The sequence below is a fragment of the Lemur catta genome, chromosome 10, assembly GCF_020740605.2.
Source record: "Lemur catta isolate mLemCat1 chromosome 10, mLemCat1.pri, whole genome shotgun sequence".
Taxonomy (NCBI): domain Eukaryota; kingdom Metazoa; phylum Chordata; class Mammalia; order Primates; family Lemuridae; genus Lemur; species Lemur catta.
The window spans coordinates 77,278,041-77,296,529 of record NC_059137.1 but is presented as its reverse complement, the minus strand read 5'-3'; the positions used below and the strand labels follow the sequence as shown (position 1 = coordinate 77,296,529).

General features: G+C 42.4%; 1 protein-coding gene across 4 annotated transcripts in view; it reads left to right on the top strand.

The window, feature by feature from the left end:
• FRMD3 (FERM domain containing 3) overlaps window positions 1-18,489 on the top strand; it is a 286,342-nt gene that overhangs the window by 197,759 nt on the left and 70,094 nt on the right. For all 4 annotated transcript variants that reach the window (XR_006737691.1, XM_045562209.1, XM_045562210.1 and 1 more), the window contains exon 6: window positions 6,571-6,694. Coding sequence is in view for 3 of the 4 variants with exons in the window: in XM_045562209.1 (XP_045418165.1) it covers window positions 6,571-6,694 (124 nt within the window). In the remaining variant the exon portion in view is untranslated. The remainder of the gene's footprint in view (window positions 1-6,570; window positions 6,695-18,489) is intronic.

Sequence of the window (18,489 nt, the reverse complement as noted above, 5' to 3'; positions counted from 1 at the left end):
TCTGCCAGCTGTGGGGCCCAGTGGGCATATTGAGGGGCGGGGGAGTGGGGGAAAGTACATCCAGGAAGGTAGGTGTCCAACAAGGGGGTCATCCGGTAAGCACTTTCATGTATGTATGTATATTTCCATGTGTGCATGTCCATGTATGTGTTAATGTCATTGTGTCTGATTCCTCAGCTTTTCTAGCTGTGTAACTCAGTGAGGAGGGCACCAGGCCCATAATGGGTCAGACTTCAACTTGAACCTTTCTTCCGATGTCCTGGCTATTTCACCACAGGCAAATTACTTGTGCTGTTTAAGCTTCGGTTTCTTCATCTATTAAATTGACTAGTTGTCCTCTCTCCGTGGCTGTGTGATCTCATGAGGCCAAGGCACCAGGCCAGGGGAGGTGCAGGTGCCTCAGAGGTGCTGCTGTTCATTTTAGGGTGGGGACAGTGGGAACCAGCCAATACATTGACCTGGGTTGGCATCTGGATGTTTCTGTCTAGTGAGGAAAGTAGTTTGAGGGAAGGAGGCCTCCGGGGCCTGAGGCAGCACATGGCCGGGGATGGCCCAGCACCCAGGTGGCGAGTGGCTCAGGTGTGCCGGTCCCCTGGGCCAGCTGGGAGGCACCTGGCCTGGGGACCCAGATGATCCAGCCATTCATAGCCTGAATGTTAACAGACACGTTTGTGAAAGAGAAAGGGAGGGCAGGGAGCAGAGGGAGGGAAGAAAGGGAGGAGAGAGAGAGAAAGAAAGGAGGGCAGAGGGAAAGGAGAGAGAGAAAGAGAGAGAGAGATGACTGAGTATGTCAGTCTTACCATGGATCTGGAATAAGAAAGCAGTTCATGAAGGCCCATAAGCTGCTCAGCTGTGACAATTATCTGCCTGTCACAACACTGAGCCTCATTCACTGCGGGAGAAACCTATCTTTCCCCTGAGGATTTCTCAGTGGCCCACCTGTGTCCCCGTGGGACACCTTGTGCTATGAAATAGTTCCTTTGTCCCCATTCCCAGGTGTGCTTGGTCTGAGAATTGTGAAGTGGGTGTGTGTGTTGTTTCCCCCCTTCCCTAGGAGCAGCCTGGTGCTGGGTAGCAGATTTTGGCAGAGGCGTTAAAACCCTCAGGGATATTTCAGCTTAAAGTGGTAAAACCATAGCCATACTGTGATGTTCCCATGATAGTCCTTGCATCTGCTGTGAGGTGGGATATGAGCTTCTGGAAGCTTCCTCTCTTATCTCAGAGCGAAGGGCTGTTAAATCCCATGGTTCTCTTGCCCCAGGGGGAAGACTGCACATTCCGAGTCAGGGTGCGCTGCCTTAGGTAAGGGAGAAGGGGATCGATGCTAACACAAGCCAGAGACCAGCCTATGAGGATTTCAGGATGCATTTAGGCATTAGTGAATTATCGTCAATTCTCCACGGAGGAGCTCAATATAGATCTGTAATGGAAAGCCCTGCATCCTGTTTTCTGTTTGAAAGAAAGCCATGAAGCCTCCATCCAGACGATCAGGGCCCTATTTTCTCCCTCACTGCTGTTATTACTGGCCACACGCGCACAGACGTGGTGGAGAAAGTAGAGTTGGAAATGGATCAGCAGGCCTGCAAAGGCCCTTTTAGCTCTCAAATGCACTGGTGTCTGTGGTCATTTGCAGCAAATCCAGTAAAAGTGGTTCATAAAGTTCCGGAGGCTCGGGTGAGTACTTCAGCAGCTCGGGAGGTCATTTACAAATGCAGATAAAGATGGGCTTTGTCAGAAGTGTTATGCTTACAGAGCAATAGGGAGGGTGCAGCACATGACTAGCAACCTGGAGGCTGTGACTTGTCATCGTCTTGTTTGCTAATGCTCTTTTAAGGAGTATGTTTTCAGCTTCAGTACATTCTGAGGGTATCAAAAACAGCCAATCACCTGTACATACTGAATACATGAGTATATTCAGTACATGCATTTTCTTTCATAATACTAATTGTAACACATACACAAAATCCTTGGGGTCTATTTATGTCCTTTCTTGGTAAAAATATCTTTCCTTTTCTTTTTCACAAAACGGCACCATGGAGGGATTGAACTTGTCTCTTCTGCCTGGTGTGTTTAACTCCTGTGAAGTCTTGACTCATGCTAGAGATTCAGAACTCAGTTCGGATGTCCCTTCCTCTGAGAAGTCTTCCCAGACGACTCTATCTAAAGTAGCTTCCCTCCTGCAGATTGTTCTTTCTCACACCCTTGTTTCCTTGTCTTGCAAGCACTTAAAACTGAATTATCCTGTGTTGTTTTGCACTTCTTGCGCGTTTCCTCCTATGTGGAATCTAATTGCATGGGAGCGGGATCTGGGAGCCATTTTCACTGCAGTCTTCCTGTGTTTGGCACACAGTGGGCTCTCCACTAAACATGTCAAATGCATCAGGGCGCTTGCCTGAATTGCACCAGCGTGTGCTTTCTCTCTGTACTTGGGAAAGATTGGTTGGTTGCCTGCTTGTAACAGAGGGAACAGCCTCAAAAAGGGTTTTACGAGTTGTCTCTTTAACCCCTCCCACTCTTTTTGAAAATTAAAACCTGCATCTCTGCCTGAGGCCAGTAATCAGAGGGGCTGGGGAGTGTCCTTTGTTCTTTGTGCCACAGGAGATGACTCAACAAAATTGTCCTGGCAGAGGTCAGGGCAGAAGTCATGAGATTGTCTTCATTGGAGATGCTATAATTAAACAGCAATAACCCAAAGCTGAAAACTCCCTTTACAAACTCTGCATTTCTGCTTATAGATAGAATGATGGTACTTTAAGATGACAGTCTGCCATTCTCCTCATTGCCAGACGAATTAATAGACTTCTTTTTCCTTTTTGTCACACCACTTGTACTCGTTCTTCTGATCTGGCCTCGGGTCCCGGGGACAAGAGCTGAACTTTCAGTAACATGCTGGGATAGTACTTACTACCTCATTCATTTATTTGCTCGTGTGTTCTCCAAACATTTATTGAGCAGCTGCTGGGGGCAGGCACTGCAATACAAAGTCCCGATGCGGAGACAGACAAGTTAACACACCACTGTGATGATGTGTTCATGGCTATACGGAGGGACACACAGGTCTGGTCCCTGCTATGAGTGCTCTTGAAGGGCCCCTGGCCCAGCAAGCTTGGGTTAGGGAAGGCTCCTGAAGGAGTTGACCCTGGAGCTGGAACATCCTGCATCTGGAGCTCTTCTGGAATGAGTCCTCTGCAAACCAGGGGAAGCCTGCTGCCCTTTAGACTCTCCATCTCTGATCTTACCCAACTGCTTCAAACTCTTTGGATTTTTCTCTTAGAATTGAATTCTCTCAGAAAAGTACTAGAGCCTGTTTCAAACTGCAGGCAATCTGGTGTGCTGTGTGTCATTTGTCACAACTGGACTCTCAAAGTCATGTGTGGGAGAGAGAACCCCAGCTGCTTACTCAACTCCTCTTGGTATGAAAAGCTAGATGTCCTTGTCCATTGAAAAACTTCCCTCTGCTTAAGGGGAGGTCAGAGTGAAAGACAAGCTTTCAGGAGTGAGAGAGCAGGGCCTGTGATGGGGGTGGTGTTGATTTTCACCTTGTCAGCAAGCTGGGTGGTCTTTATGGCATTTCTTCTCTAAGTTTTCTAGCACTTTCCAGGCTACTCACTTGTAGTGTTTAGCAGTACAAGTCCATTGTACTCGGAAAGTTTTCCTGGAAGGAGCTGTGCCCCTCGCAAACAACGCCCTCCCTCACCAATCACTCTGCAAGCTGACATCTGCATTGAAGATGATCCAGTTTTCTATTGGTGGTCCATTATCCCATCACCTATGGAAAATGGGGGCATTGGGTTATTCCATCTCTGAAATGTTTAGGTCCATAGCCACCTCGCAGGTGTGTGTGTGTGTGTGTGTGTGTGTGTGTGTGTGTGTGTGTGAATAGGTAGGCATGTTATGTTATTTGTTTTGAACTTAGGTTGAGTTAATCATCAGTTCATGGCCCACTCTCATCATTGTTCCCCGTGGGCCCATCTATTGATTGATTGATTTCCCTTTCTCCATTATTTCCAAAGGCAACAACTGGGTTCCTATATATCTTAGTTTTTTCATATATCCTTATAAAATGATTAATATTGTTTTGTGTGTATATGCTTTAAAATTCCATAAATTAAATGGGGCTGTAGAATGCATTTTATTCCTTCCCCTTTCTTGTGCTCAGAACAGATTTTGGGATCTGCCCATGTTGCTGGGTACACATCTATTTTGTTGCTTTTTAACTGCTACAGAGTGTCCCATAGGGTGGGACTCTCATGTTTTACTTATTGTCCTGCCAACAGTGAACACCGAATTTGCCTCCAACTTCTTACTATCATGACTGATGCTATGATAAAAAAACAAAAACCTTGGAAGTATCCTTTTTGGCACCCAGAACTTATTTAGGATAAATGCTCAGATGTGGGAGTCCTGGTCATAATATTTGACTAAATACTCCCACCTTGCTCTCTAGCTAGGATCCCTGAGAAGTATGCAAGTGTTTTCATCTCCTCACGTCTCTGTCAATTTCCTAGTTTTTGGCCAGTGTTATAAAGTGATGTCTTGTTTGGTTTGCGTATCTGATTACTAATGAGTTTGAGCATCTCTCCCTACAACAGCCCTCTGCATTTCTCCTTCTGTGAGTTGTCTGTTCACATCCTTTGACCATTTCTGTGTTGGACCTCTGCCCATTTTTTAAATTGATTTTTTAGGAATTTCTTCTGTATTGTAGATATTAGTACTTGTCAGCTTTAGATTTTACAAATATATTCTTTCAGTTTGTCATCTATCACTTTGACTATGATGTTCTTTAATAAGCAGAAATATTTTAATTTTAATATGATCAAATTAATCGATTCCCCCTTGTGATTGATAATTTGAGTCTTATTTTAAAAGTCCTTCATCCTGTGACATACATCCTAGGTTGTTTTAAGAACTTTATAATTTCATCTGTAGTTTTCTTTTTTATGTTGTTGTTGTGTCGTTTCCTGGCTTTGGTATCAAGGTGGCACTGGCTTTGTAGAATGAATTCGGGAGGATTCTCTCCTTCTCTATGTTATGGAATGAATAATTTCTGCAGTATGGATATTGGTCTGTAGTTTTCTTTTTTTGAAGAACTATGTAATTCGAATTTTGGTAAGAAGATTTAAAGAGCTTTGCTTTCCTCCTGGGTTTGTTCTTTCACAGCCATTAGATGGTTTGACAGTGAAGGAACAATAGATAGAAATTACAGAGCTGGGTGTGATTTTTCAGCTGGATCTTTGTGCTCAAGGCTTACAGATTTTTATCTACTTTGAAGTCATGTTGGTGATCAGGTTCTTCTAATACAGTTTCTTCACCGTCTTTAGTCTACCCTCCTGGACTGTATCTTCTGTTTGTGCCTGGGATACTTGCTTCTGGCTCATTTTGGTTAGCAAGCTTGTGAAATCAGTAGAGAGCATGACCACGGCCAGTATGAGCTTTTCTCCTCCAGGCTGTGGTCCACGCACCCACCTCTGCTTGGCCCTCTGGATGCTCAGAGATGTGTAGGCATTTTTCTTTTTATCCTTGAAGATCCTCTGGAGGTGCCCTGTGTTAGAATCCAGCTACAACCTTACTTTGGTGTGCTCTTCCATACTTAGATAGATACCCTTTAAGTTGAACAGGAATTCATTTGTTTTTAAGTGTAATTTCCTTGAGTTCTTTCATGCTGTGATTTTTCATCGAATAAGCTGCACCTGCACAGACATCAAGCGGCTCCAGCCAGGGAATTCCAAGACTCAGAGGACATTGGCTGTGAAAGGAACCTTGAGGAATGTCTACTGGTTTCCAACTAGAGTTGGTACCACCCTCCTATCCTGGGGAGCATTTGCGAATATTGGGGGGCATTAAAATGTTTTTTTTAGATTTAAAAAATTTTAAATTGATGAACATTGTATGTATTCATAGTATTTAACATGGTGTTTTGAAATATGTATACATTGTGGAGTGGCTAAATTGAGCTAATTAACGTATGCATTACCTCACATACTTATCTTTTTTTTTTTTTTGGTGGTGGTGAGACCACCTAAAAGCCACCCTCTTAGGGATTTTCAAGTATGTAATACCTTGTTACTACTGTAGTCACCATGTTTTACAACAGAGCTCTTGAATGTATTTCTTTTGTCTAACTGAAATTTTTTATCCTTTGACCAACTCCTGGGAGGAGGCAGTTTTGATTGTCACCATGGCTGAATATGCTATTAGCATTTAGTGCCTGAAAGGCAGAGGTATTAAATGTCCTATAATTCTTTGGAAAATACAAAATAATAACATTTTCCAGCCCCTAAAATGCCAATAGTGCCCCAATTGAGAAACAATGATTTAAATTCCTTTATTATACCAAGAAAATGAGACCCAGGGAAGGTTCTCTAGTGCCCAAGCTCACAAAGCTAGAGCTGTATTGCAATGTGAGCTTCTAGACACGCAGCCTGTGGTCTTTCCATGGGCACAGATACATTTTGTTGGGTGAGCTTATTCCAACTTCCTCTTTTGGATGGCAGGAGACATTCCATATGCACCCTGCTCATGTTATTGCTTTTAATCTTTCTCTTTCTCCTTATTTTTTCCTGGTTGCAGCTGAGCTCGGTGATTACGATCCTGACGAGCATCCTGAGAATTACATCAGTGAGTTTGAGATTTTCCCCAAGCAGTCACAGAAGCTGGAAAGAAAAATAGTGGAGATTCATAAAAATGAACTCAGGTAATAATGGGTAGACATTTGCAGTAATGATAAAGGTAAGAGAGTGTTCTTACTGCAGGGGATGTGTAGGTTGCCGAGCAGTGTTTCTGGGCACGGCCAAGGACACCCCGGTGTCCTCCATCAGTAACAGTCTCAACGGTGTGGGGTCCCTGGGGTGGCTGTTTATGAACCATCAGCAGTTATTAGAGCCATATGTTTTCTTACACATGTGGGTTTCTAATCACCCTGAGTTTCTGAAAGTCAAATCTGGGGCAAATAAGCAATCCTTTCTAATTTGAAGTTTGCATTATCCTTTCTTCTCCCATGGCCATTGCTGGAAGCATGGACTCCAAGTAGACACCATTGACAAGGTTCCCTTTGCTGAGGGGCTGTCAAGATGACAGATTTAACATCTGCCCCTCCCTTTCTCATCTGAGATGCTTCAGGATGATAACCACAGAGTAGTAGTGGTAGAATTGGCAAAATCGCATCCAGTATTCACTATGTACCAGACACCGTTCTCAGGACTCTGCACGTATTGACTCATTTAATCTTCACAAAAACTTAGGAGATAGGTTACTGGTTATTCCCATATTACAGGTGAAGGAACTGAAGCACAGAGTAGTTAAGCAACTCACCCAAGGTCACACAGATCGTAACTGTCAGAGCCAGGATTTGAAGTCAGGCAGCCTTGGTCTAGAGCCTGGGCTCTTGAGCACTGTGTGATGCCTTCACTCCGCATAGGCCACTGGGAATAAAAGGAAGCATGCATGGGAACCATTGCCAACTCGGAATTCACGTAATTTGGGCATTCTAGGCTGTAGCTAGAATTTACATCCTGTGCACACCACAGAAGAATTCTTTTTGATAATAATAGCAAGCATGGCCAGTGTTATGACAAGTATCGATGAAGAGCTGCAAGAGCTGAGATGCTTCCATCTTCTGGGCCTCTGGTAATTATAAAGAAAATAGCATCACTGGATTAGGAATTCTGGAACAAATAACTGTCCCCTTGTGAGGGAGTGCTCGAGCTCCCTGCTTTATGCAGGCACGCCCCCTTCTGGTGAGTCTGAGAAGAGTATATGTGAGGGCATTCAAGGTGTTAGCTTATTTCAGCTTGGAAAAGATGGCCCTTATTCTTAGAGATAGAGAAGTTAGACATCAAAGCATTGTATTTATTTCTGAAAGCAGCATACCATCTATATGGGCAATTTTAGAGTATTGTCTCCTAATGAAAAGCTTTGTTGAAAATACATGAAATTCTCACTACTCTTTTGCCATTTTGGAGACCAGTGTGCTAGAGGTAAACACAAAGTTCCAATATTCCTGCAGCAGGGTTTGTGGCACAGAGGGTCCCAGGGGTCACAGGGTGGGAACCCTTGGATGAAGGAGTCGCATCCTCTGTTTGGATTGGTAGGAGATGGGAATGGAGAGGTCCTCTGTGAGGCAAATTTGCAGGGCCTCAAATGCTTGGCACATATGATAATGATAAACATTTATTGAGCACTTACTGGATGCCAAAAAATTGTGCTAAGGGTTTTACATGCATTATCCTGCTCAGTCCACCCAAACTCTATGAGGTGGGTACTACTATTGCTCCCAGTGTGGGATGAGGAAAGTAGGGAGGTTAAAGAACTTGGGCTGTCAGTCAACAGCAGTCAGGACTTGAGCCCTGACTTACCTGACATTAGCAGCATGCTCTTCTCCCTGCGCTGAGCTGTTGAGAAGGAATCAGGTAGTCGGCTGGGGATTTCTCAGTGATCATCATGTCACTGGTGCCCGAGGATGGAGACCCGGGGCAGAAGGGCCAGTTTGTAATTTCTGCCACCTTGACAAGAAATGCTAAGGACCTGAAAAAGAATAGGAGGGAGGGAAATTGAAAGGAGAGAGTCTCGAGAGACACTGCAACAAGACGTGGTGGCCTACTGGATTTCCTGAGGAAATGAGTGAATCAAAGAAGATTCCATATTGTTTTGTTAGCACCAGGAAGCTGTAGGTTGGACCCGGTGATATCCATGAAAGTGGTCATCATGCGCTCGGGGCATTAGTCAGCCACAGTTTATTTATCTGGGGAGGAAGCTCCATGGTTTGATCCAAGCTGCCATTTATGGCACATGTGGTGATGCATGTTTGTCACATCCAGAAAGCCCTTGCGAAGAGGTTGAAGCTGTATGCTTGAAGGATGACACTGCCAGGAATGATGTGACATTTCAAGGACAGCTTGATGGGGTATTTTCCTGTGTATATTGGCTCGTTCTCCCCACGTAGTCCTGTATTTCGTTCCGCATCGTGCAGCAGAGAGATTTCAGGTTTGGAGCAGAAGACAAGTAGAGCAGGCGCAGCTGACGGTGCAGGGGGAGGGGTGCTTTTTGAGTCAGATGGGAAACCTGCTGCAGAGGCTGTCGGTGCTTTGAGGGCTCTGCCAGCCCTTCGCTTACAGGTCAAGAAAGTGTCATCCTTACGTGGGGAATTGGGCCTACCGTTGGATTGCTCTGCAAACCTGACAGTGCCAGGAAGAGTCATAGATGGAGGAGACCCGCGTGAGGCTGCACTGAGGCGTGGCCACCCCGCTCGTCAGTGTTATCCCATGACCTGCTCACACGGCAAAGGGAGGGTTTGCAGCCATTGAACTGCTGTTCTGGAGACTTCCTGAGAGGACTCCAGGAGCTGGTCTTTGTTTGGGGCTTGAGGGGCCTGATAAATAACCCCTTTCGTCCCGCCTGGTTTCTGAAGTAGTTGAGAAAGAGAACAAAATAGATACTCAAAACATGAGTGGAAATGGTGAGACATTACAGTGGCATAAACATGTGCACCTGGGCAGCGGGGTTTCCTAACTTTCTCCCAGAGTCTTTATTGATTGGAACCATTCTGCTCCTATGCTCTCTGAGGAAGGGACAAAAGTTGCCATTCTTGGGAGAAAATTAATCAGCGAGAAAGAAGAACTTCCCTCTGTGGGAGTTTCCACACTGCTTGGGGAGAGAGAGAAAGAGAGAGGGAGAGGGAGAGACAGATGAAAGACACTCCTAGGAGTTTTATGGTGCTCAAAAATAGAAGACCAAGATTTTAATAAGAGTTTCTTCCCATGGACTAAATTAGATGCCTTTAAATGTTTAAGAGATTAATGAGGGAAGATTAAAATTCATGCCTGGATCGCATTCTCTTCCTTAAATACGCCATATCTTTGTACTGGAGGGTAGGGAGAAGTCACAGTTTCGCAAATATAATAGCATATTATAGTTATTGATCATCTTTATATTAGTCAAGATAAGCTGGATTTTGCTGAGAAAACAAACAACCCCCAAAGCTCAGTGCCTTAAAACAAGAAAAGTTCTTTCTTTTTCTATTTGGCATCCACCAGAGGTCAGCTGGGGGGCTCTGCTCCTCATGGTCACTCAGGGCAGTGAAAAGCTTGAATTTGCCAGTTGTTGAGCCACAGGGGAAAGAGAGCTCTGGAAAGTTGTGCTTCTGCTTGGGCATGATACATGTCACTTCCCCTTACAGCTCTCTGGTCTGGACCAGTCCCACGGTCCTGCCCAATTCTATCAGGTGTCCAGAAGGTGGTGCAAGCTGGGACAGCTAGAAAACAGCTCCTGATGGCCTTCACAATCTCATTGACTAACAGAGTTGTTTTCATTTTTTAAATGGACTGTATTTTTTAAGAGAACTTTAGGTTCACAGCAAAATTGAGGGGAAGGTACAGAGACTTCCTCTATACCCCTTGCCCCCACACATGCATAGCTCCCCTCATTAGCAATATTCCTTGCCAGAGTGCTACATTTATTACAACTGATGAACCTACATTCATATATTATAATCACCCACAGTACACAGTTGACAATAGAGTTTGCTCTTGGTGTACGTTCTATGGGTTTGGACAAATGTATAGTATCATACCATGCCAGTATCAATACCATGATAGTAAAATACAGAGTTTCATTGTCCTAAAAATTGTGACTCCCTCTCCCTAACTCTTGGCAACCGCTGATCTTTTTACTATTTCCGTAGTTGTGCCTTTTCCAGAATGTCATAGTTGGAATCATACAGTATATAGCCTTTTCAGATTGGCTTCTTTCACTTAGTAATATGCATTTAAAATTCCTCTGTGTCTTTGTATTGCTTAATAGCTCTTTTTTTTTTTTTGTGACAAAGTCTCACTTTGTTGCCCTGGCTAGAGTGAGTGCTATGGCGTCAGCCTAGCTCACAGCAACCTCAAACTCCTGGGCTTAAGGGATCCTACTGCCTCAGCCTCCCGAGTAGCTGGGACTACAGACATGCGCCACCATGCCCGGCTAATTTTTGCTATATATATTTTAGTTGGCCAGATAATTTCTTTCTATTTTTTTAGTAGAGACGGGGTCTTGCTCTTGCTCAGGCTGGTCTTGAACTCCTGACCTTGAGCGATCCACCCGCCTCGGCCTCCCAGAGTGCTAGGATTACAGGCATGAGCCACTGCGCCCGGCCAATAGCTCATTTTTTAAGCACTGAATAATAATATTCCATTGTCTGGATGTGCTACAGTTTATTTTTTCATTCACCTACTGAAGGACTTCTTGGTTGCTTCCAAGTTTAAGTAGTTATGCATAAAGCTGCTATAAACATCTGTGTGCAGGTTTTTATATGGACATACATTTTCAACTCCTTTCTGTAAATACCAAGGAGTATGATTCTTGCTACATCATATGGTAAGAGTATGTTTAGTTTTGTAAGAAATCACCAAACTGTTTTCCAAGTGGCCGTACTATTTTGTATACTCACCTGCAATGAATAAGAGTTCCTGTTGCTCCACATCCTTGCCAACACTTGGTGTTTTCATTGTTTTGGATTTTGGCTGTTCTAAAGGTGTGTAGCTAATGGAGTTTTATTCAGAAATATTTTTATACAGGCATCTTTGGGCCTCTTAATCTCATGTGAACCAGAGAATAGGGAGATATATCACTTACATTATTGATCAGATGTCAGTGCTAAAACCCGCTGAGGTTGAATGATTCTTCTAGACAAGGAGTAGTTAAATCTTTTTCACCTTCTGGGTCATGCAGTCCCTATTACAACTACTGAGCTCTTCTTCTGTAGAGCAAAAGCAAATGTAGACAATTCCTAAATGAGTGGGTCGTGATTCAATAAAACTTTGTTGATAAAACAGGTGGCAGGCTAGATTTGGCCTATGGGTCTCAGTTTGCTGACTCCTATTCCAAACATGTGGCAGAGCAGGATCAATTTCTGCTTCCCTCTCCTGCCTCTGTAGATAATTGTAAAGACATTTGGAGCCATATTTGTTTTTAAAACTATGTGTGGAAAAGAATCTCCTATAATTTGCAGACTTCATTTGAGTTTGGTGTGCAGAGATGAGGTCCTAGCCCTGGCACTAATGTAGAAATAGGTTATTCCTCTTTCTGAAGCCCCCTGGAGGCTGGAGGCAGACATTGCTGCAATCTCTGGGGACTTGACCATTCTGTTATTTTTGGCCCGCTTGGTTTCTGTTTTTCACAGTTTAAATCATAACCCTCTGGGTTAAAAGGAAATTCACATTCCATTAGTCCTGAGGGTGCTCAGAGGGGGTCAAAGATCAGGAATAAGATTGATTTCACTATGAGGAACTCTGATAGCCTTCTCTGGAGGCATTTCCTAGAGTTTCTACTCAGCTAGCCTTTTTTTAATTTCAAAATATTAGTGGGGTATGAATGTTTCTGTTACATGGATACATTTTGTAATGCTTAAGGTGGGGCTCCCAGTGTACCCATCACCAGAATAGTGTTCATTGTACTAGATAGGTAAGTTTTGATTATCACCTCTCCCACTTTCCTCCTTTTTTACATCTCTTTGTGACCATGTGTACCTATCGTTTAGCTTCCAATTATTAGAAAGTACATGTAATGTTTGTTTTTCCATTCTTAAGATACTTTGCTTAGTATAATGGTCTCCAATTTCATTCAAGTTACTGCAAAAGACATTATTTCATTCCTTTTTATGGCTGAGTAGTACTCCATTGGTATATATATATATATATATATATATATACATACATACATATATATATATATCTCTCACATTTTCTTTATCCACTCATGAATCGATGGACACTTAGATTGATTCCACATCTTTATAATTGTGAATTGTGCTGCGATAAACATTTGAATTCAGGTGCATTTTTGATAAAATGACTTCTTTCCCACTAGTAGATGCCCAGTTGTGAGACTGCTGGATCATGGTAAGTCTACATTTATTTCTTTGAGGAATCTCTATACTGTTTTCCATAGACGTTGCACTAAATTGCAGTCCCACCAACAGTGAATAACTATTCCATTCTCTCTGCATTCATGCCAGCATCTATTGTATTTTGACTTTATAATAATGGCCATTCTGACTGGGGTAAGGTGTTATCTTATTATGGTTTTAATTTGCATTTCCCAAGTGATTTTGAAAATTTTTTCATGTTTGGTGACCATTTGTTTCTCTTCTTTTGAAAAACTTCTGTTTGTGTCTTTTGCCCACTTTTTAATGAGGTCATTTGTTTTTTTCTTGCTGATTTGCTTGAGTTCTTTGTAGATTCTTGATATGATCCCCTTGCTGGATGTAGAGTTTGTGAATATTTTCTCCAATTCTGTAGGTTGTTTATTTACTCTGCTGATTATTTCTTTTGCTGTGCAGAAGCTTTTTAATTTAATTAAGTCCCATTTATTTATTTTTGTTATTGCTGTATTTGCCTTTGGGGTGTTAGTCATAAATTCTTTGCCTAGGCTTAAGTCTAGAAATTTTTTTCCTATGTTTTCTTCTAGACTTCTTTTGGTTCATGCCTTACATTTAAGTCTTTTATCCACCTTGAATTAATTTTTGTATATAGTGAGAGGTAGGGGTCCTGTTACATTCTTCTGCATGTGTCAATCCAGTTTTCCTAACACTATTTACTGACAGGGCTTCCTTTCCCCACTATATGTTGTTGTCTGCTTTGTCAAAGATAATTTGGTTGTAGGTAGATGGTTTTGTTTCTGTGATCTCTATTCTGTTCCATTGGTCTATGTCTCTACTTTTATACCAGTACCTTGCTGTTTTGGTTACTATAGGCTTGTAGTATAATTTGAAGTCAGGTAAGGTGATGGCTCCGGATTTGTCCTTTTTACATAAGATTGCTTTGGCTATTCGGGCTCTTTTTTGGTAAGTGTAGAATTATCTTTTCTGGATCTGTGAAATATGACCTTGGTAATTGATGGGGATTATGTTGAATCTGTAAATCACTTTTGGCAATATGGGCATTTTAATGTTGATTCTACCAATCCATGAGCATGGGGTGTTTTCCCATCCTCTGTGATTTCTTTCATCAGTGTTTCATAGTTCTCCTTGTAGAGATCTTTCACCTTCTTGGTTAGGTATATTTCTAGGTATTTTATTTTCTTTATAGCTATTGTAAATGGTATTGAGTGCTTGATTTGAATCCCAGCTTGAGTGTTATTAGAATATATAAATGCTACTTATTTTTGTACATTGATTTTGTAATCTGAGGCTTTGCTGAATTCATTTATGAAAGGAGTCTTTTGGTGGAGCCTTTAGAGTTTTCTAGATACAAGATCATATCATCAGCAAACAGGGACAGTTTGACCTCCTTTTTCCTGATTTGGATACCCTTTATTTTATTTAATTTTTTCTTGCCTGATCAGTCTGGCTAGGACTTCCACTACTATGTTGAATAGAAGTGGTGAGAGTGGGCTCCTTGTCTTGTTCTGGTTCTTAGGGGGAATGCTTTCAACTTTTCCCTATTCAGTATGATGTTGGCTGTGGATTTGTCATATATGGGTTTTATAATTTTTAGGTATGTTCATTCTATGCCTAGTTTATTGAGAGTTTTTATCAAGAAAGGATATTGGATTTTATTGAATACTTTTTCTGCATCTATTGATATGATCATGTGGTCTTTGTTTTTGCTTCTGTTTATGTGGTGAATCATGTTTATTGATTTGCATATGTTAAACCATCCTTCTGTCCTGGGATGAAACCCACTTGATGATAGTGAATTATCTTTTCAATGTGCTGTTGAATTTGCTTTGCTACTATTTTCTTGAGGATTTTTGCAACTATTTTTGTAAGGGATATTGGTCGGTAGTTTTCTTTTTTGTTGTGTCCTTTCATGGCTTTGGTATCAAGGTGACACTGGCTTCACAGAATGAGTCAGAGAGAATTCCCTCCTTCTTGATGTTATGGAATGATTTCTAAAGGATAGGTACCAGTTCTTCTTTGTAGGTCTGGTAGAATTTGGCTATGAATTCGTCTGGTCCAGGGCTTCTTTGTCAGTAGATTTTTTATTACTGCTTCAGTCTCACTGCTTGTTATTTGTCTGTTCAGGGTTTCTATTTCTTCCTGATTCAGGTTTGGGGGGCTGTGTGTTTCTAGTAATTTATTCATTTCCTCTATGTTTTCTAGTTTTTACACATAGAAATTTTCATAGTATTCATGGATGATATTTTGTATTTCTGTGGTATTAGTTGTACTGTCTCCTTTTTTATTTCTGATTGAGCTTATTTGAGTCCTTTCTCTTCTATTTCTGGTTCATCTAGCAAGAGGTCTTTCAAGTTTGTTTATCTTTTCAAGGAACCAATTTTTTTCCACTAATGCTTTATATTTTGTTTTCTATTTTATTTAGTTCTGCTCTGAGCTTTGCTATTTCTTTTTCTTTTTTCCCTGTTGGCTTTGGGTTTGGTTTGTTCTTCTTTTTCTAGTTCCTTGAGATGTGACATTAGGTTGTTAATCTGTGATCTTTCTGTCTTTTTGATGTGAGTATTTAAGGCTATGAATTTCCCTCTTAATACTTTTTTCTGTATCCTATAGATTTTGGATGCTTGTGTCATGATTATCATTCAGTTAAAAAAATCTTTTGATTTCCATCTTAATTTCATCATTGACCCAAGGATCATTCAGCAGCAGGTTGTTTAATTTCTGTGACTTTGTGTAGATTTGAGAGTTGCTCTTGAAGTTGATTTCTAGTTTTATTCCACTGTAATCTGAGAAGATACATAGAATGATTTTGATTTTTCTGAATTTGCTCAGACTTGTTTTGTAGGATAACATATGATCTATCTTGGAAAATGTCCCATATGCTGATGAGAAGAATAGATATTCTGTAGCTTTTCAGTAGAATGTTTTGTAGATGTCTGTTAGGTCTATTTGTTCTAGAGTCCTTTTTAAGTCCAGGGTTTCTTTGTTGATCTTTTGCCTCAATGATCTGTGCAGTTCTGTCAGTGGAGTGTTGAAATCCCCAGCAATTATGGTGTTGCTGTTTATTTCTTTGCTTAGATGTAGTAGTATTTTATTTATGAATATTGGAACTCCTGTGTTAGGTGTATATATATTTAGGATTATTATATCTTCTTGCTGAATCGCTCCCTTTATCATTATATAATGATTGCCTTTTTTAAAAAAAAATCATTGTTAAAATCTATTTTATCTGATATAAGAATAGCTACTCTTGCTCACTTTTGGTTTCCATTTGCCTGGAATATTTTTTTCCATCTCTTTGCCTTGGGTCTGTGAGTATCCTTGCAAGTTCAATGAGTTTCTTTGAAATAATAGATACTTGGGGTGTGTTTTTTCATTCATTTAGCCAGTCCATATCTTTCAAAAGGAGCATTAAGACCATTTACATTCAATGTTAGTATTGATATATGATATACTGTTCTGTTCATCATGTTGAATGATACATAGTTGCTTGTTACTGTTTCATAAGGGCTGTGAGCTTTAACTTATGGGTGTTTTCACATTAGTGGGTTAGTGGGTCTTGATTGGTCTTTTCCATGTATAAAGCATTTTTAAGCATTTCCTGTAGGGGAGGTCTAGTGGTGACAAATTCCCTTAGTGTTTGTTGTCTGGGAAAGACTTCATTTTTCCTTTATTTATGAAACTTAGTTTTTCAGGATACAAAATTCTTGACTGCAGTTATTCTGTTTAAGAAGACTAAAAATGGGACCCAAATCCCTTCTGGCTTGAAAGGTCTCTGCTGAGAGGTCTGCTGTTAGTGTGATGGGGTAAGTAACTTGCTGCTTTGTCTCTCAGCTTGTAATATTTTCTCCTTCATTTTGACTTTGGTCAGGGTGATGACTGTATGTCTTGGTGATGTCTTATTTGCTATGAATCTTTCAGGCGTTCAGTGACCTTCTTGTATCTGGATATCTAAGCCTCTAGTGATATCAGGGAAGTTTTCCTCTATTATTCTCCCAAATATTAATAGGTTTTCCATGCTTATTGCTTTTTCTTCTTCTCCCTTAGGATACCTATAATTCTTATATTAGTTTGCTTTGCATAATCCCATACTTCTCTCAGTGATTGTTTATTGATCTTTTTTTTCTGTATTTTTTACTGAGTTATTTTTGAAATCCTTGTCCTCAAGCTCTGAAATTCTTTCTTCTGCTTGGTCTAGTCTATTGTTAATGCTTTCTGATGTATTTTGAAATTCCCTAAATGACTATTTCATTTCTTTAATTTCTGTTCCCTCTTTTCTAAGGTTATCTATCTCGTTAGCGAATTTGTCATTTACATTCTGAATTATTGTTTGGTTTCTTTGAGATGGTTTTCTACCATCTCCTCAATTCCATTCACCTTACTTACCGTTCATAATCTGAATTCCATACCTGTCATCTCAGCAATTTCCTTTTGGTTAGAGTTTATTAATGGAGAGCTATTGTGATACTTTTGGGGTGGTGAGACAGCCTGTTTTTTCATGTTGCTGGAGTTTTATGCTGGTGCCGTCTCATCTGGGGCCATTTTTCTCAGCTCAAAACAGATAGGAGATATGGTCCACCTGCTCTCCTCTGCTGAGACCTCTGTTGCTCAGTGAAGACAGGGATGGGTTCCTGGACGGTGTGCTTGGATCCCATTCCAGAAGCTTGACTCGGCAGGAGTGGGGTGGATGTGCTGTGAGCCTTTAACACTGCTGTTCTGCTGCATCTCCCCTGTTCCCCTGTGGTTGTCATCAAGCCACTGTGGCAGGGCTGCCCCCTGTTGCCAGGTGTGCATATGAGGTGGAGCTGGCCAACAGGATGGGGCATATGCACGGGATGGAGAAGGTCCGCTGGGCACAGAGCTCACGTATGCAGGCCTGGGCAGCCAAGGTACCAGGCGCGTGGGCTGGGCAAGGTCCATGCAAGGTGCGGTGCAAGGCTTAGCAGGCGCTCAGGTTGTAGCGGCTCTATAGAGCCACAGGGCATGGAGCAGAGTGGCCCCCTATGTGGAGAAGGTCAGCAAGTCGTAGCCCACAGGCGGGGTGAAGTGGAACCCCTGGACAGACCAGACCTGTGGGGCAGGGCACTTACCAAGGATGGAGCAGGTCTGTAGGGTGCAGCACTCACAGGCACAGGCCAGGGCAGCCATGGGGTGGGGCACACAGGTGGGGCAGGGCATACCCAGGATGTACTCAGGGCACCTGTGCAGGGTGGTGCAGCTCCATGGTGTGCAGACTGCCCGGATCCAAAGGCCACAGCTGGGCTGGCTTTTGTCCTGCTCAGGGCCTTTCAGGCAGCAGTGGCAGTGATCCAGCTGCCTTGGCAGGGGGCAGTGGGTGCCGAGGGCTACAGGCACGTGCTCTGCCCAGGTCCTGCGGGAAGTGCTGTTGAGCAGGGTCGCCTAGGCCACAGCCCTGGGTGCCTGGCCCTCGGTCTCCTGCTCTGCCCAGAGCCCCCTGTGGTGGTGGCAGTGGCAGCAGGGGTGCACATCACCTTCCTCCGGGGCACGTGTGAGTACCAGGATTCCCCACTCCCTCCCTGCCTGGTGGAGGGAAGGGGCAGGCTGCAGTCACAGATCTGACCTCTGGGCAAAAGTAGCATTCTGAGGATGGGACG